At 43.7% G+C, this 27367-nt stretch overlaps 1 protein-coding gene across 3 annotated transcripts in view; it reads left to right on the top strand.

Annotated features, from left to right (window-relative positions):
* Positions 1–27367, top strand: part of DCC (DCC netrin 1 receptor) — a gene marked incomplete at its 5' end in the record, with an annotated part of 954207 nt that overhangs the window by 674046 nt on the left and 252794 nt on the right. For all 3 annotated transcript variants that reach the window (XM_079994683.1, XM_079994682.1, XM_079994684.1), the window contains 2 exons: positions 12174–12330; positions 25359–25513. In XM_079994683.1, the coding sequence (XP_079850809.1) occupies positions 12174–12330; positions 25359–25513 (312 nt within the window). The remainder of the gene's footprint in view (positions 1–12173; positions 12331–25358; positions 25514–27367) is intronic.

The following is a 27367-nucleotide window of genomic DNA, read 5'->3' as shown; positions in this document are numbered from 1 at the left end:
ACTTCAGGTTACAGGCTCCGCTAACGCAGAAATAGTGCTTCAGGTTAAGAACTTTGCTTCAGGATGAGAACAGAAATTGCACTCCGGCAGCGCGGCAGCAGCAGGAGGCCCCATTAGCTAAAGTGGTGCTTCAGATTAAGAACAGTTTCAGGTTAAGTACGGACCTCCGGAACAAATTAAGTACTTAACCTGAGGTACCACTGTACACTGTTTGCAATTGCTACAAGACATCTTCACTCTCTGAGCCCAGAGAGGGTTCTCTGCCTACAAAGTCCTTACTGTGACAAAGTCCACAAGACAAGTTCAAAAATTCAGTTGCTAACAAAGTTCTGCAACTGCCAGAGTTCTCTGAGTCCAGAAATCTTGCAAATTATGCAGCTTCCTTCAGATGATCTCCTCTCAAAGTTTCCAACATTTACACAGTTCCATAGATTTCTTCAACAGTCTCTAATAACCCCCAGCAATGAATGCTGTAACCCAAGTCCTATACAGTGGAAACTCGGTGTTTGAATGTAATCTGTTCCGGAAGACTGTTCAGCTTCCGAAAATTGTTCAAAAACTGGAGCAGTTACTTTTCGGTTTTCAGCATTCGGAAGCCAAAATGTTCCAAAACAGAGGTGTTCAGGAACCAAGGTTTCACTGTACATACTCAGTGCTACATGCTGAACTTGCCTAGCAACTCAGATAAGAAAGTCACAAGATTCCTGCAACTGCGGGTCTGTGTGTGACATTTTTGCTGACTCATGGAGAATTAACCCTTTTTTTCACTTTCCCTAACACTGCATGGAATGCAGATGTTCTGCCATTGAGTTATGGTCTTTTCATAGAACTGTATGTCTGAAGTTGTATAGTGTAATGCACCTTTTTATATTTTGCAGTAGCTATCAATGTTAATGTATGTTAAGTCCATGCTGCATTTTCTTATTTATTTATTTATTTATTTATTTAGTGTGTGTGTGTGTGTGTGTGTGTACACACACACACACACAGTAATTTTCTATTGGTGTGGTTGGCAGAAGTTTTCCTTTAAAATAATTATTGGCACCACATCATTATTTCCCAAACTCTAGCAAATTAACATTTTTTCTACCTAAAGTGATAGGAAACAAGATAGTGGTCGATGCATCCCCACAATTTATGATCACATAATGAGTTTTTATTACTTCAATTAATCATTGCAGGGAGTTACTTCTTTTTTGCTTGCTTACACATAATGGATTTAGAGCACATGTGCCATTTGCAGGCCAATGAGCTTTCTGTTTAAGCTTCACAGCCTTAGTGGCAATTTTTTCGCTCGTGCCTGGATTTTTGAAAATGAAGGGGGACAGAGACACTTGCCAGAGATTTCGGCACAGCAACAAAGAGATACACTGGCCATGATCTGTTGCAAACAAAGTGGTAAGCTTCTGGAACTTGTTTGGAGTTTCCACTACCAGGACGAAACAAAATGAATATAACATAAGAGTCCTAGGCAGCAAATGTAGCGCATTAGTCTCATGTGAAGCAGCCCCTAGGCCACTTTCTCCCAGACTTGGCTACACTGTATTTTAAATTAAAATTGCAGGCACAGCTTCATTCTTCCACTCAGAAATGTACCTATATATTAGCTCCCCCAAACAACAGGCCAGCATCCTATTTACAGCTACAGGGATAGTTTGGTTAATATTGCCTGCTGGAACTTAGTCCTTCCATTTAGGACAGGCATGGTCAAACTTGACCCTCCAGATGTTTTGGGATTACAACTCCCATCATCCCTAGCCAACAGGAACCAGTGGTCAGGGATGATGGGAATTGTAGTCCCAAAACATCTAGAGGGCCAAGTTTGGCCATGCCTGATTTAGGAGGACCAGAAATAAGGAGTTAGAAGGGTACCTTCTACCAAGTCATTGGTCCATCTAGCTCTATATTGGTCCATCTAGCTCTTCATACTGATGGGTTCTCCACGTTTTCAGATGGCATGCAAAGTCCTCTCTGGAAACGCCATAAATTGAACCTGGAACCTTCTGCATTCAAAGCAAATGTTTTACCACTGAGCTATGGAACTAGGGACAGTGTCAAGGATCAAAGATTATGCCTGTGCTTCCAATAGAGCTGCCATTCCCTGTACCTTCCTGAGTCTGCTGCTCCTGTTGCTGGTGACATGTCAGCAGACAAGCAAACAGTGAAAAGACTTCAGTGAAGGAACATTACCTCTCTCTTTCTGTGAGGTAATGTGGATTGGGTCCTGAGAGAGGCAATTGAATGTGCTGTGGCAAAAGGTCCACTAAAACAATCCCTTTTGCCCTCCCCCCAATGTGGTCTACCCCACCAACTTTCTGTCAGGATCAGCCATGAACTGCACAAGACCTCGAAGGAAAACTAGGGCCCTCTCACTGATCTCCAGGTAACAGTCTCAGGAGTATCAGTGGAGGCCAGTGACCCTCCTGACTGTGGGAGATTTTATGCAGCCCAACAGAACTTTGCATAATTGCTAGTAAGTAAGGAGTTAAGGGGGACACGGGTGGTGCTGTGGGTTAAACCACAGAGCCCAGGGCTTGCCGATCAGAAGGTCGGCAGTTCGAATCCCCACTACGGGGTGAGCTCCCGTTGCTCGGTCCCTGCTCCTGCCAACCTAGCAGTTTGAAAGCACATCAAAGTGCAAGTAGATAAATAGGTACCACTCTGGTGGGAAGGTAAATGGCGTTTCCGCGCACTGCTCTGGTTCGCCAGAAGCGGCTTAGTCATGCTGGCCACATGACCCAGAAGCTGTACGCTGGCTCCCTTGGCCAATAAAGTGAGATGAGCGCTGCAACCTCAGAGTCGGTCACGACTGGACCTAATGGTCAGGGGTCCCTTTACCTTTACCTTTAAGGAGTTAAGGACCACAGAGCTGTAAATTTCCAGAGAAGGCACAGCTCATTCACACACACATGCCTCACCTTCAGGGAAGGAAGAAGTATTGCCTGTTTCCTATTCCTCTCTCCCTCTTCTGTTTGAACCATGTAACTGACCACATGCATGAGACTGGAGCTCCCTAACCCAGACTTTACGTTTGAAGACATCCTTTTGTATTTTTGCACCCAAGAAATTTTTTGACCTGTGTCATCTTTGCTGTGGCATTGAGATGCATGAGTGAGACCTCTGATTACTATAAGGAAAGCATTTAAACTTACTCAAGGTCATGGTCTATTCACTCTGAGAGGGGTAGAAGCAGGGGAGCACATTGTCAGCACTTAATAATGGGGCATTTAAAGGTCTAACAACCTATATTTCCCACACTTCACAAATGCTGGGGGCTTTTTTGACTAGAGATTGAGTCAAGCACTGTGCACTTTTTGAATTCAGGCGGTCAGCTGTGTTTCCTTTGTAGTTCCCCACTGATGTGGGGCTTAAATATTAATTGGTATTCACCAGTACACTGACCACATGGAAGATCCAGCACACCAGCACACTGACCACATGGAAGATCCAGCACACCAGCACACTAACCACATGGAAGATCCTCCACTCGAACAGGCCACTGGTTTGAAAGGACCATTGCACATTGACTGGCCTCATCACCTCACTCCAGACCCACCAACATTGCCCAGGAGCAGAGGTGACAGTGTGTCTGAATTGACCTTCCAGGTTACCTGCTTGTTGAGAATTCACCCTGATTTGTTAATGAGGAGGTTAGATGACGTTACATTAAGCAGTTACTATTTGTCACTTTGCAGTGCAGTTCCCCATTACTTTCCTTATTGCAAAAAGTCCAAACTTTTGTGAAAGCTGGTTTGTTGCACAAGACCTCCAAATCAGCTTCCGGCGCATGACCTGAGTATGCCAGTATGTAACTGAATCACACCTGAAGACAACAACTGTTTGGAAGCTCCTTAAATGATCCTTTTCAAGAGAAGAGAGAGAAAGTTTAACCTGAGCACAAGTGCAACATGCTGCAAAACAATCAGTGTGACATGCATGCAATCACCAGAATTGTCATGTGGCTGAGCCTGTGCTGGCTTGCCAAGTGAGTTTGTGGCTGATATTCAAACCGGGAACTTCCCTGCTTGCATGTCTAATCAGGACATTACACTGCACTAAATGGTTATTGATTTTGTGAAGGGAAGACTGATGAGTCGGTGGCAAAGCGCGCACTTTGCATACACAAAATCCCAGGTTTAGTCCCTGGCATATTCAGTGGTAAAGATCTCTGGTTACAGGGAAAGCTGAGGGCAGGGAGACACCTAATCTAGGAGAGAGCTGTAAGCATCCTGAGTGGTCAGAGCTGGACTAGATGGGCTAGGATGATCTGATTTGACATAAGGCAGATGTGAAAAGGTCTTGGTGCACTGGAGCTGGCAGAGGGCTTTGTTTGGGCTTCTAAGTTTAGACTCGCTCCGTTTCTTCAGATGGTGCATGCCAAAACTAACAGAATGGATGCTGTGAGGTTGGGAGGAGGAGATCTGTGGATTTTTTGCAGGCTTACGCTGCGTAAGTTCATATATTCTCGGATATGCATGTTGTTAGTAGGCACTTTGATCGCGCACAGTTTGTACAAAGCTAATTGGTTTGTAGCATTGGCAGTTCCCTCCATTCCCTTTTAATTTGTCTGTGCTCATGAAAGCGAGAGACCATTAGCTTGGGGCTCAAGCCAGAGACAGGGTGGCCAGATGCTCTTTTGAGCATCCTCAGCTCAGCTCAGCTCTGCCAGCAATTCTGTATCCTCACCTGCCACCCCTCCTGCTGTTGTGCACTTGTATCAGCAGCAATTTGCTAATGGAATCCAGCAAAAATGCTTATGATGAAAAAAAAATACATCCCGTTTCCTCCCATCAGACATGGAAAAGTTGCCTTTTGCAAGCAGAACATATCAAATGCAATGGCTGAGATTCCCCAGCAGGTGTTGTGATCACTGAATGCTACATTCAAAGACAGAGAGATAAGGTTGTTATCTTGCATCAGGCTGAACTCCGGGCATTACCTGTGTGCACTTCTTTTGTGACATGCATCAAATGTCCTTGCTGAAATGTCTAGGCTTCTTCAGGCTCTCTGTGGTCCATAGGTATGCAAGAGCCCACCTCAGGCTGAAATAGGAGCCAGGACCTGAGTTTTTGCTCCTTGATCCAGGAAATTGGTGGAGGTTTGAGCTGTACAGGATTGTCTTCCATAACATTCCCATGTTAGCTTGGCACAGATGGCTGGGATTTTTAAGTATAATTGTTTAATTGTACATTGAAATAGAAAATAACTCTGTATGTGTCTGCATGTATACTGTGTAGCATGGCATGGAAATTTCCATTGAAGCTAAACAAGAGTTGCAGAGAGCTTAACAGTTAATGATTCAGTAGGGCTGCATCCATTGTCTCTTGAGACAGACAGATGCCAACAGGACTGTGCCTCACTTGCAAGCTGTTTAACTTAAACCATATGAAAAGGATACAATTACAGATCTATGCATGTGCTAATCCGTAAATTTCCATTTTCGGTGTTAGTTCTTTATTCTGAAGCCACTGAAGAGAAAGGTTGTTGCTAATCTCTCTCCAGGAAAACAGCCGAAGGCTAAAGTAGGTTGTTTAGCTCTGGATTGAAGATATTCTAAGATATTTTGCCTGTGCTGGGATCAGCATATGATATTATGCATCTATCTGAATGTAACTTGTTTTAAGTTTGTTTTAGAATTAAGTTTTGAAGTAAGGCTTTTCAACCATATTTTTGGACTGGACAATTTTTATTTCAGGAAGAGTCAGTTTTTATTCATCCCATTTGCTTCCAAATGCATGCTATTAATAACCTCAAGAGCAGGCTTCCTCAAACTTGGCCCTCCAGATGTTTTTGGCCCACAACTCCCATGATTCCTAGCTAGCAGGACCAGTGGTCAGGGATGATGGGAATTGTAGTCTCAAAACATCTGGAGGGTTGAGTTTGAGGAAGCCTGCGCAAGAGGTTCTAGTCAGGAGACTGGGTGGTAGTGTTGGCGGGAGAGGAACTGCAGTTTCTCTAATAGCTAATGCTATTCACATTCATCCAGACTAATATAGCTGTTCCAGTTTATTTTTCCATCCATACCAGCCTGCCCAAGAAGCTTCTTCCATTCTGAGACTTGTTGCAGTGTCTTAGCTTCCTGGGGGTAGTTCAAGATCTTAAGACTCCATGTTCTTCTCAAAGGCACTCAAGAACAAGTAAAGGCATAACTTAGAGCTTTGTGGGACCAAAAGCAAAGCATGGAACAGGTGGGTTGTCTTAACCCAACCAAGCTTCCTGGAGCTGTATTGTATTTCTGCTGCTTATAGGAAGCCTGTAAGTGAGACTTGAGTGTAGCAACAGTTTGCCTACACTTGTGACTCCCAGCAACTTGTATGGCTGGAGCAACCATACATTTAAAGCCCTATGGTACTACTTTAAATAGTCATGGCTTCCCGCAAAGAATTATGGTAGCTGTAGTTTGTTAAGGGTGCTCTCTGAACTAGTTTCCAGAGTGGTTTAAGTCTCTCCCCATCCCCAGGAAACTTTGCATTGGAGCAGGAAGGGGAAGAACGGTTTCCTAACTCTCAGTACCCTTAACAAATTGTAACTCTCATAATACTTTGGGGGAACCTACAACTGTTTAAAGCGGTATCATAGTGCTTTAAATATATGGGGACTCCTTTCTCTCTGGGTCACCCATTCTCTTCTCCATGGACAACGTACTTACTTTACTTTCATGTTGTGGTGTGAGAAAGCAGCTCCCTTTTTTCTTATGGATGCCCTGGCATGGACGCTTACCACCTAGCCCCCCACCCCAATAAATGCTCATGCAAGCAGGCCCTGATCCAATAGCTGAGGATGATGTTTAAGAGAAGTTCTTTATCTTTCCACCAACTCCATTGCTTTTTCTTAGCAGTCACACTATGTCGATGAGATGTAGATAAATGTCCATAGGGGAAATTGCTGGCCTCATTTAAGTATCATCTTGATAGGTTGTGTGCTTGGGTCTCTGAGCAAAAGGCCAGATGTCCGTTATTACAAAGCTCTCTTAGCAGCACTAATGAGTTATTAGGAATATATAGGTCCCTTTAGCCTCTAATAACAGGCTTTATGAGAGGAGGCGATGCCCCTATTATGACCTGATGAAAAGCTCTTCTCTGCTGCCATTGTGTGTTTGTATACTTGCTGCTGGCTGTTCTGTTCTTGTACTGGCAGATTAGATCAGTCAAGAGATCTAATCCGAGTCAGAATGGCTCAACTTTGCTCTTCTGCGCTTTCTGGGTTTGTAAACAAAACAAAGCAAAGCAAAACAAAACAAAACAGAAATAATCAGTTATCTACCTCTGGCTGTCCTGGAATGGTCCTGGAATGGTCAATGAACTTCAGAGCATAGGAATCATAGAATTGTAGAGAGTTGGATGGGGCCCCCATAGTCATCTCACCCGACCCACTGCAATACATGAATCACAGCTAAAGAATTGCTGACAGATGACCACCCAACCACCACTTAAAATACTCCAGTGAAAGAAAGCTCACCATCTTCCGAGGGAGTCCAAATTATTAAACAGCTTTCACTGAACGTTCTTCCTAATGTCCCTTCTGGCAATCCCTCTGGAGCAGCAGAAAGCGATGTAGGGAGCCACTTTGAACTGAGTCTGCCCACTGGTCCATCTGTTGCCTGTATTGATTGTCAATGACTATCCAGGGCTTCAGGGCTTCATGGTCTAACCCCAATGCAAGGCAGCTTCCTATGTTCCACCCATGCCCAAACTCATCCTTCGCTCCTTCGCCAGAGTACCATTTCCAGGACTCTTTCAGGGTTTGATTAAGACTGAGGCAAAAGGGCATCCTGAGACTTGCCTCTAAATCTGCAAATAGCACCAGCCATGGAACTCATCTCAGTGGTTGATAACTGGCAATTTCCATGTCTCCCTTCCCCCTCCATGCCAGATGATTTGTAGATTGAACAAAAGAACATTTCACAAATTCCTCCTTCAGCACTTAAAAAATGAGGCAAATGACCCCGTCATTTTGCCTCTTTTGTTAATCTTCAGATGCATTTTTTTCTCATTAATTGATGGAGAATGGTTGTGGGGGTGGGATTCAGGAGAAATATTTGGCACAAGTCTAGTATCCTAAGCCTGAGTACAGAAATGGAGCGACTCTGGTTTCGATCTTTGTTGACTGACAAAGGTGGGCTTGGGCAAGTCTTGCAAGATCCCTGTGAGGATAAATGAGCTGTAAGCTGTAAAGTGCTTTGCACATTGGAAATGGCTGTAGAGATAATTAACAGTAATGGACCTGGCTGTTAGATTCATTTCCACCTTGTTCAGCCATTAATTCCTGGGCAAAAGTATTCTGGCACATGTTTAAATGACTGTGCAAGGACAAAGCGTTAAGGGAGTGCCCATTGTCTGCAGATTAGTACAATCTATTGTGAAAGGCAAATATCCCTGGATTAGAAAAAAAGGAAAAGGAATGAAATGACTGAGCATGCTTGTAAAAACTTTCATTGATTTAGAAGGGACCTATTGAGAAATATTAAAAAAAAAAGGCTGTTGCTGTACTTGTCTCTTTTTGCATGTTTACTATTCACTGCCATCCTGCTAGCAGCTTGCAAAGGTGAAAGAGGTATGGGCTTTCCCTTCACCAGCAATAACAAAAAATGTTATGTTGTAAGCACATCACTGTTTGCAGAATTGCAAGAGGGTAGGGGGTGGAGATGCATGAAATGGCTTCTGAACTCAGGTTCATTACTGATATCTGGAGCGCTTAGAACAGCCAATAGAATTTCAGCCTGATTCCAAAAGAGCCAGTTTAAATCCTTTTATTTAAGGCTGCAATCTTTCACAAGCTTACCTGGTAATAAGCTCGACTGAGCTCAGTGGACTTATTTCAATACATGCAGACAGCTGCATAGTAAAGCGTGTTGTTGGCTGGTTGGTGAGTTAAGCAAGGCATCACATTGCGACTGATGCAGTTTGCTTGAGTTGATTTAGCTGTTGCTCAGGTATACATCAGAAAGGGCATCCCCAAGACTGTAGGCTGGATTTTGAATCCAAAGGAAACTGGATTTACACCAACATCAGCATGAGATGTGGGATCCCTGCTGGCAAAGTGCCCTTGCACAGTAGGAACACAGAAAGCTGCCTTATACTGAGTCAGACCATTGGTCCAGACTGGCAGCAGCTCTCCAGGTTTCCAAACAGAGCTCTTTCCCAAGCCCAGCAATACGTGAAAATGCCAATGATTGAATCTGGAAACTTCTGCATGCAAAAGAGATGCTCTGCCACTAACGTACGGCAAGAGGGCCACCTTTGACACTGGTAGACCCTCCAAGCTGGCTAGTTTATTGGTTATGATGAGAAGCAGTAACAGCAGCATTGCTGCGATCTGTAGAAGATGAGCTTGCATCCATCCACCATTTTCACATTCCCACACTGTCTAATGTAGTATCACTCCAGGGCACTGTAGGAACATTTAAAAGGTCAGCTCCTCAACTGCCTGCCCTTGTGGCACAGCCAACCCAAGTCTGGGAAGACCCCACATAGGTCAGGTATCAGTATGCCCTGCCAGAGCAATGATTGAAATTTTTGTAGCAGTAGATTTGATCACCTATGGCAGGGATGGGGAACCTCAGAAATGGGGAACAAATGTGGCCCTTAAGACCTTTCAGTGTGGCTCTTGGGACTATACCCCTCAGAAGCCTTGCTGAAGTGCTTTTATTAGGTTGGAATGTGTCCTTGAACAGTGATGGTACCTATTGGTTGCCTGGATAGATATGTCTGTGCATAGAAGACTTTTGATGTTCTATGGCTGCAGTGTAGCATTCTGTCACATCCACTGTTCCTCCCAGGTTTGCACCTTGCTTTGCCCACCATTGGTGTGTGGCCTCCAAAAGCTTCTCCAAGAATGTAGCCATTGGGACACAAAAGCTTCCCCACCTCTGACCTTTGGCAAGTCTCTTGTAGTTCTTTAACATCAGAGAGTAACCTCTGCCTGTGTGATTGTGTCAGCAGGGGATGCGTTGTTGAATGCTTCTGTTGAATCCTCATCCCCTCATTTTCTGAACTATCCATCCCCTGTGAAGTTGAGGGTGTCCAGGTCTTTAGTGTCTGCACATTTGGTGCAGCTGTACAAAAATCCTTCATCTGGTACCTTAAGACTGATTCTCAATTTAAACTTTCTAATGTCTTAATCATTTGTTTGCAAGTTCTGATTTTAATTCTTGTCTCTTTGCATTGTGGTTGCATTCCGTATTGTGTTATGCTTATATTCTGTGGCTTGCTGGTACAAGTTCATGGTTGTACAAAATTGCAACGACTACCTTCATTGGGCCTTTGACATATTCATTATTAATGGTGGCATCAGGGAGACCTGAGGATGACCTGAGAAATTTCTAGGTTTGTATCCCTAATAATCCTAGTTTTCTCAGGAATCCAGTATTTGGGCCTTATACCCATGGTATTCCACGTGTATCATTGTGTGTTGCAGAAGACAGTCTATTGAAAACAGATGTTTCTAGACACTTAAGGCACAAGCCCATGGCACAAATTTGCATAATGTTTGCACATGCAGATTTAAATCCATAGTTGTCATTGGGAAATCAAAATGGTGGGTGTCAGAGCTGCCTCCAGGTCCCAGCTCACAGAGGACCAACGCTAGGCTGTAGTTATGTACAAAAGTCTTTATTGAGATTCAGTCTCCATTTTAAAGCCGCAGCGTGCAGCTCTACGTCCCGACCTTAGACCGGCGAAGTCCTGTCTGAGTCTCCTCCCCCTCCACACCAGTTTAAGACTCTCGCTTTGCTCCACCTCTTCCTAAATTCCTTTCTCCTCTGGGCCCTCCTGCCCGCTAGGGTCTCATCCTTCCTGGACTCCTCTGACGCTGACCCTGACGATTCTTGCCCCTCCTTCCGGCGGGCTTTAGGACCTGGTTCCCTATCCGGGCTACCTTCTGTGCCGCTCGCCTGTACCTTTGAACTTGGCGCGCGCGCCCAGCCTGCAACTTTCCTCTTGACCGTTCCCTCGCTCTCCGATGGAGGCGTGGTCCACCCTGACTCATCTTCTCTCGCTGGTGGTGCATATGTGGGCTCTGACACCTGGGACTCCTCCCCCCCACTACGCTCTGGTGGGGAAGCTGGTCCTGATTTGCAACTGCTGCTCTGGGAGTCCCCGCTGGCCCCTTGCTTCTGGGGTGTCCCCCTTGGGTCGCCCCTTGCCCTGCCCATCGGCGCCCCCTTCTGTGAATCTTCCGATTCGCTGGAGAGGCTCATGGAATCTATCGGGCTGCTGTCATATTCTCCTACGCTGCCCTCGGATTGCTCCCCCTCGCTTTCCATCTCCTCTCCTCCCTGCGCTCCCGCTGAGTCCCTGACAGTGGGTGACTGAGATCCCATCAGCACTGTGCATTCCAGTGTACACAGCTGCCCTATAAGCCTAAATAAAGTAAGATTTTGTTTTATTTAAAGAAAGTGGGGAAATTGGAAGATCAATGGCCCACTGCAAAAGACCCTTGCCTCAGACCCCTTGAGCTACCTCCTAACAATGTCCCTGATCTTAGATTCTGGTCAAAATCCAGCACAGAGGTTGTGTACACACTCCTGCTTACTTGGCATGCAGTGCATTCCCACCCCTGGTTTGGGGCGCAGTGTACACATGTGAGCATGTTGCAGTCCATATCCATCCTGTTGTTTCTTATGAAATACTGTATTTTGATGCATCTTCCCCCAAACTAGCTATGATCCTAATTGAGAAAAAGAGCAATCTAGTTGTGTTTTAAGCCAGTAATGTGTGTGCAGCCAGTGTTACTGAACCCAATTAATAATTTTGCTTAACTCTCTGTAGGAATGTGAGCTCCGTGAAAAAGGGGGTAGTTTAAACTGTAATCCTAGCCCCACTTACCTGAGAGAGAGAGCCCCATTGAATTTAGTGGGACTCCCTCCTTACGACGACACCCTTAAGTTGGGGATGCTAAGGTGTTTGCTGTTTCTGTTACAAAATTATGTCTTCTTGATGTTCTTTTTATTATTATTTATAAAAGAAAGGAACTGAATTTTAAAGAGTGGTTTTACTATCAGTTCTCTTCTTCTTTTCTCTTTTTGTTCCTCCATTCATCTGAATCACACCTGATCCACTTGGTCCTTTTGTTTTCAAAAATGTTAGTTGTGCCTACTACAATTCTTCCCACTAGCCCCAAAACCCCTGCACCACCAACCTCTCTGACGGATTCCTCTCCTTCCCCTTCTTTAGCTATCCCAAGTTCCAGTATCCTCCCCTCTGCTCCCCGAGATGTGGTCCCTGTTTTGGTCTCCAGTCGATTTGTCCGTCTCAGCTGGCGCCCACCTGCGGAGGCAAAAGGGAACATTCAGACATATGCAGTCTACTTCTCCAGAGAAAGCATCAACAGGTAGGTCACAATGCTGGACGCCAACTTGGATAGCATGTGTAGCTTATGCCTGTGTATGCTGAAGAATTCTGCTCCTAGAAGGATCTAAATTCTGCGACCTGCACAAATTAAGATCTTCATAGTGTTGCGAGATTTTTTTTGCTTTTCCTAATCATGAACATATCAAACAGCTTTATACTGAATCAGATCGCCCAACCTGCTAGTCAAATATTCAAGTAGATAGCATACTGATGATGATGATAGTGATGTATTATTTAAACCCTGCTCATCTGACTGGGTTTCCCAAGCCACTTTGGGCGATTCCCAACAGAATATTAAAAACACGATAAAACATCAAACATTTAAAACTTCCCTAAACAGGGCTGCTTTCAGAAGTCTTCTAAAAGTATTGCCTTAATAAAAAGACTTAAGCCTCCTCAAAACAAAGCAAATACATGCTAGTATCAATATAGTATCATGGGGAGTAAGAGTGATAATTCATTGTAAAGTTCTTTTATTGAACCAGCGTAAGAGGAGATATTAGCCTGGTTTGAACATAGCCATGGGTCATTCAACGAACTACAAATAAACCACACCTTGTCCCACAGATGACCTTTCACTTGTAGATTCCTGCAGAAAAACACCCAGACCTGTACCACCAAACCCCAGGAAATAATATAATTGTAAAGTTGGATCCCAAGGGGCATCTAGCCCACCCACTGCAATGCAGGAATCTCAACTAAAGCATTCATGACAGATGGCCACACAAACTATGAAACCCATGTATAATCATCATAATTAGTAAGCCAGCCCAGCAGCAATATTGTTCCCCATACTCCCAACTGAATCACACCATTTCTGCTAATGAAGACACTTATTTTATGGGTTACAATAGTTATTGATTACAACAAGGACGTCCAACTCCCAAGAGACTGCAATCTACTCACAAAATTAAAAACTGGAAGTGATCTCCCCATTTTTTAGGGGTGCAGGTCAAAGTTGCTGAGCTTTTTTTTACAGAGCCAAGTTTAAGTTGTTGACCTTTTTTAGGGGTGCAGGTCAAAGTTGTTGGACTTTTTGTAGGGAGGCAAGTCTAAATTGTCAAGGTTTTTTTAGGGGGAGCAAGTCAAACCTGCTGAACTTTTTTTGACATGGGTAAGTCAAAACTTGTGAAGCTTTTCTTAGGGGGACACAGCAAATACTTTTGCTGCTTTTGGGAGGGCAACAACAAAAGTCTATAAACAATAAGTCAACCTGCCAGCAGAAACTCCGTCTTCCCTTCTTGAAATCATTCATGGATAAAGGAAAGAGGGAGGGGGTGGAGCCGAATGCTCCTTTTCACCCGTGGATGAAATGAGCCTGTGATCAACTGCGATCAACTTCTAACAACCGGAGGTCAACCTGTTGATCGCAGTTGACCTGTTGGACATCCCTGGATTACAACATTAGAAGAACCAACTGATGCAACTGAATACAGAAGGAGCTCATCTGTAGCTCTGCCTCACTTTCCACTTTGTCTCCTGTTGAAATGATGGCATCCTTAAGGTGATTTTAAGAGCATGAGTGCCTGGCATTCCCCCCCCCCCCCCTTGAAGAATAGATTTTTATTTTTGGCTGCTTTTTAGATGTGGCGCCACGTGATGCTCCTTCCTCCGCATTTGAGAGGGGAGAAAGGAAAGGGAGGAAAGGATTGACAGTCTTTGAGGCCTGTAGTTATGGGGTGGAGGCGGGGTTTGGCACTTGCGCTGCTGTGATTGGATAGTGGAAGATAGTGGAAGATGGTTGAGGTAGGAAATGTATGATGGCTGAAGGTGGCAGTTCAGATGCCAGCATTTGGGTGACTGGCTGTGGGGAAATGGTAGTGGTGGGGTGTATGTGGCTGACAGTGATGGGATTCTGGTGCTTGCTGGTGGGAGGAAATGGGAGCTTGCAGATTGGTGACGGAGGCCGGAAAGATAGTGGAGAGGTCAAATGCCGGCTGGAGATCATTCGGGTCGTGTGTAGGATATAACTTTTGACCCCCAGTTAAATCAAGAGTAACTCCTCCGCCATCTTGTTTCCTGTTTTCAAATTTATTTCCATGCTGGAAACTCACTGACTGGAGTTAGTCATAACTTTCTGTAAGATGGGGAAGGAAGGAAATAATGGTGGGATGATGCTAGGGTGTGTGGCTGTAGGAAAAGTAGTTACACATGTTTGGTTGTATGTCACTGCACTTCCACAGTTGTGATGTAGCACTATGACAGTGGCACAGTAAGAAATGGAGGGTGGTGGCGGGGGTAGGTAAAGGGTAAAGGGGACCCCTGACCATTAGGTCCAGTCGTGGCCGACTCTGGGGTTGCGGCGCTCATCTCGCTTTACTGGCCGAGGGAGCCGGCATACAGCTTCTGGGTCATGTGGCCAGCATGACTAAGCCGCTTCTGGCGAACCAGAGCAGTGCACGGAAATGCCGTTTACCTTCCCGCCGGAGCAGTATCTATTTATCTACTTCCACTTGGATGTGCTTTCAAACTGCTAGGTTGGCAGGAGCAGGGACAAAGCAACGGGAGCTCACCCCATAGTGGGGATTCGAACCGCTGACCTTCTGACGGCAAGTCCTAGGCTCTGTGGTTTAACCCACAGCGCCACCCGCACTGGGAGCGTCTACCGTGGGGGTAGAGGTATACCTTAATCTACGATTCCCCCCAAGTCATCGTGCACCTCTCCGATGCCATCAACTTCTTTCTCATTCATTTCTGCATCCTCTCCTTTTCTCGCTTGAACTATTCAGCTTGCCCTTCCCCTGCACATTCCTTGATGTTCCCTGCAACTTTTAGCTCTAGTATTTGTGCCTACTTTAGTACAGCAACCGTATCCCTCCCCAGTGTTGAAATAAGAGGCTCCAGTTTTGAGTACTGGTGTTTTGTTATTTAATTGTACCTAAACCCCAGCTTTTTTCCAATTTTTCTAATTGGTTTTCCAAATTTATGACAAACATATAAAAGAAAACATCAAAAAGAAAAACAAACAAACAAGAAAACATAAATCCTAACTGTAATAATTCAATTTTTGTTAAAAAAAATTGGTGACTTCCTCAAATCCCCCTGGCTGAATTTCCATATATGCCATTGTAGCAGTTTTACAAAACTAATTTCACCTAAAATTTACTTAATCAATTAACCTCTTTCTTTCTTTTCATTTTAGCTTTAAACATATTGTTCTATAACAGCACATATTTAAATCCTAGGCCAATCTGATACTTGCAAGTAATTCTATTTAAGTTACCTTAACATATTTAGCTAAATAGTCCTTAAATTTCTTCCATTCCTCCTGGTATTCCTCCTCCTTCTGGTCGCGGACTCCTAAACCCCAGCTTTTTAACTGCGTAATTTTGCAGGATAGCTTTCAGAGTAGGTATTAATGTTTTCATCATGCATCATCATATGCAGTTAGAGTGCTGGATTAGAGCTTGTGTTCAAACCCCTATTCAGCCATGAAGCTCACTGCCTGCCCTTGAGCCAGTCACTTTCTCTCAGCCTAGCCTACTTCACAAAGTTGTTGTGATGATAGCTAATCATTGCTATGTAGTCATATTTCTCTATATCTCAGTTACTCTTGCTATTACATTTATCCCCTTATCAATGGAGTGGGGGCTCTGAAGTTTCTTTTCCTCAGCAAAACCTTTGGAAAGTACACAATGCCCAAAGTGGTTTTTATTTTGCTTTGCTTTTTTTGTCATCAAAGTGTGAAATGCATGTATTTTCTCTCAACAACTACATGTTAATTAAAGTTGGCATTTCTGGAACTGGTCCTGGAGGCAAGATGGTGTTATTTGTGGGTCCTTGAAATTGCTGTACCATAGAAACAGGAAGATGCAGCGCAGCCTAAATGGGAGGATTAGAAATGTTGTTGACATCTTTGGTAAACTGGAGCTGAGCAGTCAGATATTACCTTCACTCTGAAGCATTGCAAGAGGAGGTAGAAAGTCTTGTTTTTAGCATGGTTGCATATGTTAACAACATGCAAGTAAAGCAGGTTGGATGTTGAGGCTCTAAAATGCATAAGAGATGTTTGTCACTTGCCCCCCCCCCCCCATCAGCTTGCCCCTTGGGATTTCAAGCATTCAAATTAAATACTTTAAAAGCTCCCCTCATTCTGCCTTTCTCTTTAAGTGTTTGATTGGGACACTCAGCCAAATCTGGAGCTCTCAGCTGCACCACAATACAATCAAATAACAATTAAAACTATACAGATATACTGCGGTCTTTATTTTAGAAACATTACCCAGAAACATGAAAAAGAAAAAAAAATCCACCATCCATCCAACACAAAAATGAACACCTAATAGGCGCTAAAAGCCAGGCATTCATGTCACACAAATGCCCAGGAAAACAAATAGGTATTTCTTAACTTTTGGGCATCAGGCAACACCCTCCCTGTTATCCTCCTTCTCCAGACTAACAAAATACATTGCAAAGGGCTTCCACAGTCCCATGGGGATATAGGGATGCACACCAGTGGAACAGATTGCCTCAGAAGGTGGTGGCCTCCTCATTGTTGGGTGGTATTAAGCAGAGCCTGGATAAGCATGTAGAGGTCCTCTAGCAACAGTTGTTCTGCACCGGCATCAGGTTGGAATAGATGGGAGTCAGGACCCTTCAGACTATGCAATTCCAACTTGTTGATGTCATCCTAACAGTAAGCCTCAACTGGCTGCAGGGAAGACAGTTCCTCCCTGCCTGTCAAACAGTGCTGGTTAGGAACACGCAGTGTCCCTAGTGTGTGGCTTGCAGCTGTAGCAGCATGCCAGATGTCAAAAGCGGCAGGGGCGAGGATGCCACCCTTTGTTCCCTCTCAGCGCTACAAACAAAGGAAGCAGATGGGAAGCAGAAAGTCTAGGACTGGGGAAGCAATGAGAAGGCAATGATTTGGAGAATCAACAAATTTGGAAATTTATGGAACAGACTCCCCCATAAGAGGTGAAACAAGTTCTGGTTTGGCTTGCAACAGAGCTTCTAGTACAGCAAGTTTTTTAGTTTGGGGGGAAATCATCATAAAAAAGGCGCCACTAAGATCCCTGTGTCAAGCATAACATCTAGTTCTGCCTCTAGCAACAAGTTGTGTCAATTTGCTCATGCATACCCTTGCTTTGCACACATGTGCACATACACACACACACACATAGGTAGTGACTGTCATGAAACAGAAGATAGAGGCCCATTGAAAAATAGTGTTTGCCCCTTACCAAGTCTGCTACTGTAAAGAATATCATCTATTTTTGCCGGTGGGATGGCACTGGGCTTAAAATGCCACTTTTAATTTTAAAAAGAAAGAAAAAGAAAACCCATTTTAAAACTTCCATTGTGGCGAGAACTGCCTCCGGTCCTGTGAACTTTTAGGCTTCCAATGTGTGAACAAAATAAATGTAGTTTCCTTTAAGTGCTCGGGTAGAACACTGAGTCATTTATTGTTTATACATTATTTTTACAAAAGAGCTATTTTTCTCTTTACAATAACAGCAGATCTGACATTAACCTGAGGCATGCACAGAAATTGTCAGACAAATTACTGTAACTCCGCAGTCCTGAACGATTCCTGGTGTTGGAGAATAACAGTAATTTTGCTTGACAATTGACAGTTCTCGTAATGCCAGAACTGCATATAGAACCGTTCTGCAGCACATCTTCAGCTAATGCATGTCCTTATATTGTAACCGTCCTGTGACATCACACTCAAAGGTTTGACCAGCCTTTGCCAGTCTGTTTTGGACTACAACTCTCAATCAGACCCACCAGCGCAGCTGTTTTGTAGTCCACAACATCTGTAGGGCACCTGGTTGGGGAAAGCTGAATTAGATGTTCTGGGGCATCCTGAGATTCCTCAAAGATTTCCCAGATGCTTCTCAGTTGAGAAGCTTAGCAGATGTAAATGGTGGGTGCGCTTTCCTTTAAAGTCTGCTTTTTTATTGCTGTGCTAGGTGGAAGGAAGACTGTAGCTTGGTGATAGAGTACATGATTCACACGAAAAAGGTCCCACAAATCAGAATAGACATTTCTGGACTTGCTGAAAATCTGTTCTGGGCTTGGAGACTGACTGGCCCAAAATTACCTAGTGAGTTTCTTGACTGAGTGGGGTTTTGAACCCTGGTCTCCCAGGTCATCGCCCTCTACTCTAACCACTATGCTGGTTCTTTCGCAATTGTCTCCAAGATTGCAAAATAGACTTTTGTGGTTTTGTTTTTTTTTAATAGATATTTATTAGAGTTTCCAAATTAATACAAAAAACAAAAAAACAAAAAATACACAAAAAGTAACAAAAATACAAAAATACAAAATTAAAAACAATTAAAACAAATATTATATTCCATTACCTATTTCCATTACCTTGTTTCCCAGACCTCCTCTCACCTCCCCCTTTTGTATTCCAATTCGAATTCTTAACTCAACAAATCCTTATTATAACTTATTTATAACTTATTATAACTTATTGCTCAACCTTTACATTACAGCTGGTAACCACTTAATCTCTGTCCAACATCATTCTAACATTCATTAATTTTGTAATATTTCTGCAAATAGTCTTTAAATTTCTTCCAGTCTTCATCCGCCGACTCTTTTCCCTGGTCTCGGATTCTGCCAGTCATTTCTGCTAGTCCCATATAGTCTATCACCTTCATTTGCCATTCTTCCAGAGTGGGTAAATCTTGTGTCTTCCAATACTTTGCAATAAGTATTCTTGCTGCTGTTGTCGCATACATAAAAAAAGTTCTGTCCTTCTTTGGCAAAATAGACTTTTGGTGGATACAAGTTACTGTGCCCAAAGAGCAAATAAGCCACATGAATCCAACTGGTGTTGGATTCACTGTAGCCATTACAAACATATCAACTCTTTGTTCCATCACCCTATTATCTGCACTGGTGAATAGGTAATACATTTCCTGTAAATTGACCAATGACTGTGACCTTTAGGACAATGGGGAAAGATGTTTACTACAAGCCTGTTCTGCAAGATAGCAATTGAATGCATAGTGAAACAAACCCTCAGCTTCCTCTTTGCTATATGTACAGTAGCATGAATCACAGGGGCTATTTAGGCATGCTTGAGGAATTTTTATCTTTTGGAATTCTGATATGAATGGACCCTGATCTGCACCTGCTTGCTGGTTGGTGAGAACCCAGAGCCAACAGTCAGATTTCACACTCCTCCAAATGTTGTGATGGGTTTTTCCATTCAAAACGTCTCAAGATGCTTTTAAAAGTAGGCTTAGAAATCCATACTGTGAGAGAAACTACATTCAAAAATGTGTATTTAAATACTATTTGAATGCAATTTTTGTCCATTGCAGATCAATGCAGAAATGGGACAGACCTGAAGTAGACTAAACCCTAGGACTGTCCATTTGTGTTACTTAACAGGGTAATATATCACCTCAAAGAGCAGGTCCCTGCTATAAGGAGTTTCTAGTAAAATTTTGACTGAGGTAGTAAGAAGACCACAAAATCAAGGGGACAGCAAAGGTCTTAAAAATATAGAAAAGGAAGGAATTGGAAAAGCAAAGGCAAATGCTTACTGACTTGATTACAGAGTTGCCACGCATAGCCAACCCCTCCTCCCTTTACACGGCACACAAACCTCACCTGTTCCCTCACTGCCCAGACAATGCCCTTCCCCTCCCAGCCTGCCCAAATCCCCTTCCCTCCCAGTTCATTTCAAGCCCCTCCCCTTCTCACAGCTTACCCAAGCCCCTCCCCTCCCAGCTCATGCCAAACCCCTCCCCTACTCCTCACAACTCACCCAAGCCCCTCCCATAACAGTTCACCCAAGCCCCTCCCATACTCACAACTCACCCAAGCTCCTCCCCTCACAGCTCACCCAAGCCCCTCCCCTCACAGCTCATGCCAAACCCCTCCCCTTCTCTTCACAGCTCACCCAAGCTCCTCCCCTCACAGCTCATGCCAACCCCTCCCCTTCTCCTCAGAACTCACCCAAGCTCCTCCCCACACAGCTCGTCTCAACCCCAACCATCTGCTGTTGCATTTAATGGGGTGTCAGAAAAGGCATTTCAGGGAGCAGTTTGCCAAAGATGAAATCCCTCTCCAACCTTTCATGTACGTAATTTGAAGTAGGTATGCATGTATATAAGTGAATCATGGAAATAACCATTTTTTAGTACCAATTGTCTCTCCACCCCCACCCCCTTTTTACGGAGAGGTTACATAGGTCACATGTTCACATTTCCTGCCCTTGTAGAAGCCAGTGTGCCTTAGGTTGTGTGTGCATCAGGGTTAATCTCCCTATGGCAGATGTTGGGAATCTTTCACCCTCCAGATGATGTTGAGCTACAACTCCCATCATGCCTGGCCACTGACCATACTTGCTGGGTCTGATGGGAGCTGCAACATTTGGAGAGCCAAAGTGCTCAGGGAAATCCCATAATGGCTATTATTCCTGCTTAGATGACCCTTGGGGTCTTTTCCAGCCCTACACTTCTTTGATTTTATAGTAATTTACTTACTTTTATTGTTATTAATTTTTGTCAAGGTAGTCTGAAGCAACAGGTGAGAAAGGACCTTGGCCAACCTTTGGTCCGTTTTCATAGTATTAAGTACTGTGCAGTCAGAGACATTATCATGATTCTTCCACCTTGAAGCAACTAATTAGGTGTTTAATAGATTGTAGAAGTATTGGCTGCCCACCTACCAAGTGTGCAAAAATGCTGCAATTACATTTTTGACACCCCAATGCACTTATAAGTCACTCTACGTTCATTTCAGCAAATTACCCTGGGAGGGTTCCATGTTTTGTAAGTAAATGAGTCATATTTGAAACTACCTTTTATTTTACATTTCAGCATTTCAGAGCAATTCTCTCTGTGTGTGTTTTAATGAATTGCTTCTCAAGAGCTCCTAGATGCTGTCTTGTTTTCAAATATAGCTTCGTTATTAATTTTTATACTAAAACCCCTGTTCGTGTGTGTCGCCAGAATTCTGAAAGGTTCTCAAAGGCTAACTATTGCATTTTCCTCTTCTGCGGCACAGTAACTCCCATTAAGTCTATACCATAGTATGCTCTACCCAAAGAAGAATGCCAGAAGGAGCTGGGCAAAAGATTCATGCATTGCAGCAGGTTGGACTAGATAACACCTGCAGTCACTACTGATTCTGTGACCAGTTGGATCTGTGTGCAGCTTTCCTAGGTGGTCAACATTTGAACTGCAGGTGGCAGTTTCTCAGTGAAATAACTTCAAGTTCTAGACTGACTCTGCCTACTCAGGTTGACCATTAGATCCTCCAGAAAGGAAGGAATAGAAGAGGAACATTCCTCCCAACAGTTGTGAGGTGCAGCCCATCGCTTGCCAGAAGTCCATCTTCAAGAAACTGCAGTCCGTGATCTAAGAATCCAAACCGTTCCTGTTTACACCATTTGCGAAGCCAGCTGTTCACTTCCACTATTTTTCTCTCTCTCCCTGGGCCATGTCGTTCAACTGGGAGGACAGATGAGATGACAATTTGTGCATTTAATTGCTTCAATTTCCTGCCCAGAGCCTCATAGTCTCTTTTGATCTTCTGGAGGCTATTGCTTGCAGTGTCATTGGTTCCCACATGAACCAAGAGGAAGGGGTATTTGTCAGTGGGTTTTATGATTCCTTGCAGTCGTTCAGTTACATCTTGGATCTTAGCCCCGGGGAGACAGCACACTTCCCGAGACATCTTGTCAGGCCCACAGATCACTGCTTCTGTTCCCCTCAGTAGGGAATCCCCTATCACCACTACACGCCACCTCTTAGGTTTGGTCGGGGTTCTTCCGTGAGCTGTCCGTTCCAAGGTCGCCTGCACATTCCCTGAGGACTGACTTTGCTGCTCGTCTTCATATACCTGATCGACTGTAATGAGGGAGAGATCCTCAAATGGAGTCTGCTCTTCATCTTCCATGCTAGGGGAGAGGGCCTCAAAGCGATTGTGTATTTCTAAACAATCAGAGCGAACCCTGGGCTTCCTACTTCTTTGAGTCACGTTTCTCCATATATCTGGCTCCTGTGTTGGTGAACTAGCCTCCTTCTCAGGGGAGTCCCCTGTCTCCTCCTTGGTGGAGACGGTGCGCTCTGTTGCTTCCAAGAAGAGCTCCAGCTCTCTAATTCTTTGGAGCGTAGCTACACGTTCCTCCAGTTGCTGGACTTTGTCTTTTAAGAGGGCAATCAGCATGCAATTGCTGCAGGTAAAGCTGCCTGCAACCTTTGGCAAGATGGCTAACATTGTGCAGGAACCGCAGGCGACTGCAGCTGTTCCCTCACTCTCCATCTTGAGAACGTGTCGTTGGGGGTGGCTACAGCGGTCCTCCATCATAAGAAGTGTGCAGACAGGACAAATAACTCCCCCCCCAAAAAAACACTAGGTCTCCCCCAACAAACGTTTGGGGAGATAGATCAAACTAGGAGATGGATCAAACTGCGCGCGCCACTAGGCGCGTGCCGCTGCCCTGCAAGCTCTGATAAGCTCCTCCCACAGCTAATCACCTGCCTCAACAGAAACCCTGCCCCCTCTGACCTTTGCACAGGGAGAGCAGCTAATCAGCCACAGGAAACACACACACAAGAAAACCTTTTTTGCTCCTTCTTCAGCTGCTGCCCTGCAAGCTCTGATAAGCTCCTCCCACAGCTAATCACCTGCCTCAACAGAAACCCTGCCCCCTCTGACCTTTGCACAGGGAGAGCAGCTAATCAGCCACAGGAAACACACACATAGGATAATGGTCAAAGAAATGAAGCCAGTTTTGTTTTGATTTGGTGCTTTATTAACATCAGATTTGGAGTTTTCCTGTTTCAGATCCATGGGAACTGTGCTGAGCAAAGAGGGTTGTGGATTAGGAGAATTAGTATTGAAAACTCACCCCCTTTGCTTTTGAAGATGCCCATCTGGATCTGTTATTTAATACTCTGTGATGGCTAGAGCTCTGAGACCATTACCCTTTCTCTCCTCAGGCAAATTTGAAACATTTGATCTTTTTGCTATGCTACATTTCTTATTTAATGTTGTTTATGCCATAAAAGCCCTCAAACAGCACACTAAAGAAAGGTCTTGAAAGATGGGGGTGAACAAAGAAAATTACCAATTTCTCCCCACCCAAAATGAAAGATGAGCTAGTCCCAGGCCAGTAATCGGTGGTCTATTACATGAAAGAATATTAAATCCTTATTTCCTTGGGGCTCTTTGTTTTTAACCAACAATATCCACTGAAGGAACATGTGGGGAAAGGGTTAACTCCTTCATCACTGAAAATCACTCCTGAGAGCAGCTGCAAGTCAGAGGAGACAATATCAGCTAATGGTCTGACTTAGTAGTGAGGAAATCTATGTTGTTCTTTTCTTGCTAGGTGGGCAAATTTGTAAGAAATTTCGGGGGAGTGGGTGGGTTGACTCAACTTGCAGATGAAAAGATAGAGGTTAGCTATTTATTCTAATTTAAAAGAAGCCTCTCCAGGCATGTTCAGGATCTAGTCCAGGAAGAGGAATGCAGGTAGATCAAAGTCAGAAGGCTATTGCAGCCTCTCCGAGATTTGGGGTTTAATATTAAGGACTATCAAAAACACCGGCAGAGAGGAACTGAGAGAGATTTAAAAGCCTCGGACATGAGATCTCCAGGCTAAATAGTACATAGAGAATGATGGTTATTTGTTGGGGACTGAAACCAGGACAAGGGTGGGTGGAGTTTGGGAATCCAAAGGGTATATAAATATAATTTGCTTTGTTTTTATTTTTTATTTGGTTATTTGTATGGAAATTGGGAAAATCGTGGAAGGGAAATTTTGATCGACTTTAGGAAAAAGGTTTAAGATTAATTAATGAGGTATAAGTATTTATGTGTAAATTTAGACAAGTTAAAATTGGGATTTAAATTAAATAAAAATAAGGTTTGCAAAGATAAAATGGAAGAAATGGAAGAAAGAAGGAAAGTAAAATAATATTATGTTAGATTAAATTATTAAACTAAAGTGGAGATATATGTTAAGGATTTGCTGTGCTGATAATTTTTAAATGGGAATACTAGAAGGGGAGGTGTGAGGAGGTCTGAGAAATAAGGTAAAAGAAAATAAGTAATTGAAACTTTATGTGTTTTTAATTGTTTTGTATTTTGTATGTATTTTGTTAATTTTTGTTTAATTTTTGCTTTTTGTTTTGTATATGCTTTTTGAAAACGCCAATAAATATTCATTAAAAAAAACAAAACAAAGTCAGAAGGCTATTGAGATGGATGGGCTTGCCAGCCACTGTTTGCAGCTGGAGAGGCTTATTTTAAATCTAGGATAGGCAACCTCAGGACAATGGGATGAATGTGACCCTCTGAGCCTCTCTGCCTGGCTCTGAACCTCTCCTCTGGCCATGCTTGTTCTCCCCAGTATGACTTACCGTGTTTTTTGCTCCATAAGATGCACTTTTTTCCTCTTAAAATCTAAGGGGAAATGTCTGTGCGTCTTATGGAGCGAATGTATGGTCCCTGGGGCTGGGGGGGGGGGGACCCGGGCTTCCCTCGCCAGCCCCGACAAGCTCTGGGAGCAGCAGGAAGGCTGTGTGCAGCCTTTCCACTGCTCCTGACCTGCTCTTTGGGGCTGGCGGTGGCTTTCCCCAAAGAGCAGGTCTTTGGGTAAAGCAGCTCTGGGGTAGCCCGCGAAGCCTCTGTGGCTATCCCTGGCTTTTGCGGGAGGTGGGGGAAGGGACAGAGCGAGGCTCTCTCACTTCGCCCACCTCCTGCAAAAGCCCCCAAGAACCGCATTTTTTTTTCTTGAATTCCCCCCCCCCAAAAAAAGTAGGTGTGCCTTATGGTCAGGTGCGCCTTATGGAGCGAAAAATACGGTACATTGCAGAATGGGTAAGTAAAATAAAAAAACAGCAACCGGCCATCCACAGTTTCTTCGAAACAACATTATATTCATTAAGCTGTTTGCTGCTTATTCTGCAGCACTGCCTCATCGTTTTCACATTATCGAGCACTTCTGTGAATCCAACTAGAAATATGTGACTGGAAGTATTTCATCCTGACGTACCCCCACCCCCTTGTGCTGCTGTTTCTGGTTAGGGAGCGGGCTCTGAACACATCACAGCCTGGGATGCTCCAGCTTACCGTGGGGAATCTGAAACCAGAAGAGACCTACACCTTCCGAGTGGTCGCGTACAACGAATGGGGGCCAGGAGAAAGCTCTCAGCCCATCAAGGTGGCCACACAACCCGAATGTAAGTATCCTTATTTGTTGGCAGCCATTTGTGTTTTCACATCTCTACAGCTGACCTTTATATGCACACTCCAAATGTTTATGAAATGATTTCTCATCATGGATGGGCAGCATTAGAATTCTCCCATTGATTTCTGTTGCTGCACCTCCTCTGATTCTGGACCAGGTTAGTCTTAAGGAATGCATACATTAATTTCATTTGCATGTGTTCATAATGTTTGTTGCGTTTCATTTAAATGAAGGGAGAAGATTTAAGTTGGGGACCAATCAACTTGCCAGAAACTTTCCTTTAAAAATCATTGGGGTAAAATTCATGGGATCTTGGTGAGGAGGCGATGTGGGAAAGTTGTGAGGTGTAGTAAGATCATAGATCGCCCTTTCTTTATCACAAGGAGCTAAACAGATGCTGCAGTTAAATTTTAAAGACATGGGTTGCATAATGTGTGCCATCAGTGTAGATGATGCTTCTCATCAGCCTTTGGCAACCTGGTGCCCTTCAAGTGTTTTGGTCTACAACTCCCACCAGCTCCAGCCAACACATGAAAGCTGTTGTCCAAAACTTATGGAGGGCACCAGGTTGGCAAGGGTTGTTTCTCCAAGTCCCATCTCACATTCTCCTTTCTGTAGCTGATCATTGCAGACCTGAAAACTTTTTCCTAATGGGTTACTTGAATTGGGAGATCCATGTGCATGCATGATTTTGTGAATTAAAAAGAAGTGCCTCTTCTTTCCTCCTTTCACAATAGAAAGATGTATAAAGCAATGCAGGGGTAGATTGTGTATCTGAATGGAAATGGATAGGAAAACTGTTTTGGGGTATGGGAGCTCTTCTGCGCACTTCAGAGCAACCATGCCTAGAGGAGACATGTGAATTGGGTCAGTCCAATGAAGAACGCAGAAGTAACGAAATCCTTGAGCTGGCTTCACATTGCGCCTGACAAAGCCACAGTGTAGGGATGAAGAGAAAGGAGGTTTTGCATTTTTGCCCCTCCAGAGACTCCAAGGCAGAGGAAGGACCACCTGATTACAATTGCCTGGCCCACTATATATCTATATCTATATCTATATCTATATCTATATCTATATCTATATCTATATCTATATCTATATCTATATCTATATCTATATCTATATCTATATCTATATCATCTATATCTATATCATCTATATCTATACCATCTATATCTATATCTATATCTATATCTATATCTATATCTATATCTATATCTATATCTATATCATCTATATCTATATCATCTATATCTATATCATCTATATGTAAATCTAGATCTAGATCTAGATCTATCTATCTATCATCTATCTATCTATCATCTATCCTTGACAACATTCGCATGCTACATTTAAAGCACTCTGGTACCACTTTAACAGTTATGGTATCCCCCAAAGAATTTTGGGAGCTGTCATTTAACATGGTGCTGAGAGTTGTTAGGAGAAACCCCCTTCCCCTCACAGAGCTACAATTCCCAGAGTTTGCTGTGAAAATGGATTGATTGTTAAGTCACTCTGGAAGAATACTTTGGGAGAAGCCATGGCTGTTTAAAGTGGTATCATAGTGCTTTCAATGTATGGGCTCTAGTTACAACACCCTGGAAACTTTTTGTTTAAATCCCTGTTAATTTTGGGCAGGGAGGGGCTCCCCACCCCTTGAGACAAAATAATCTCCACTCTATCAAACATCCTTCATTCTATGCATAATCCTCCAGCTTTGGCCTCTGCCCTTTCCTGACGTAATCAGTGTGCATTTCCAATTGAATGCCAAGGTTCCTTGTATTATTTTGAAATACCAAAAGTGTGACGCAAATTATCCCAGTTGAGGATTAATAGATGATGGAAA

This window comes from Podarcis cretensis, assembly GCF_951804945.1.
Source record: "Podarcis cretensis genome assembly, chromosome: 11".
NCBI lineage: Eukaryota > Metazoa > Chordata > Lepidosauria > Squamata > Lacertidae > Podarcis > Podarcis cretensis.
This window is presented reverse-complemented; position numbering and strand designations above follow the sequence as displayed.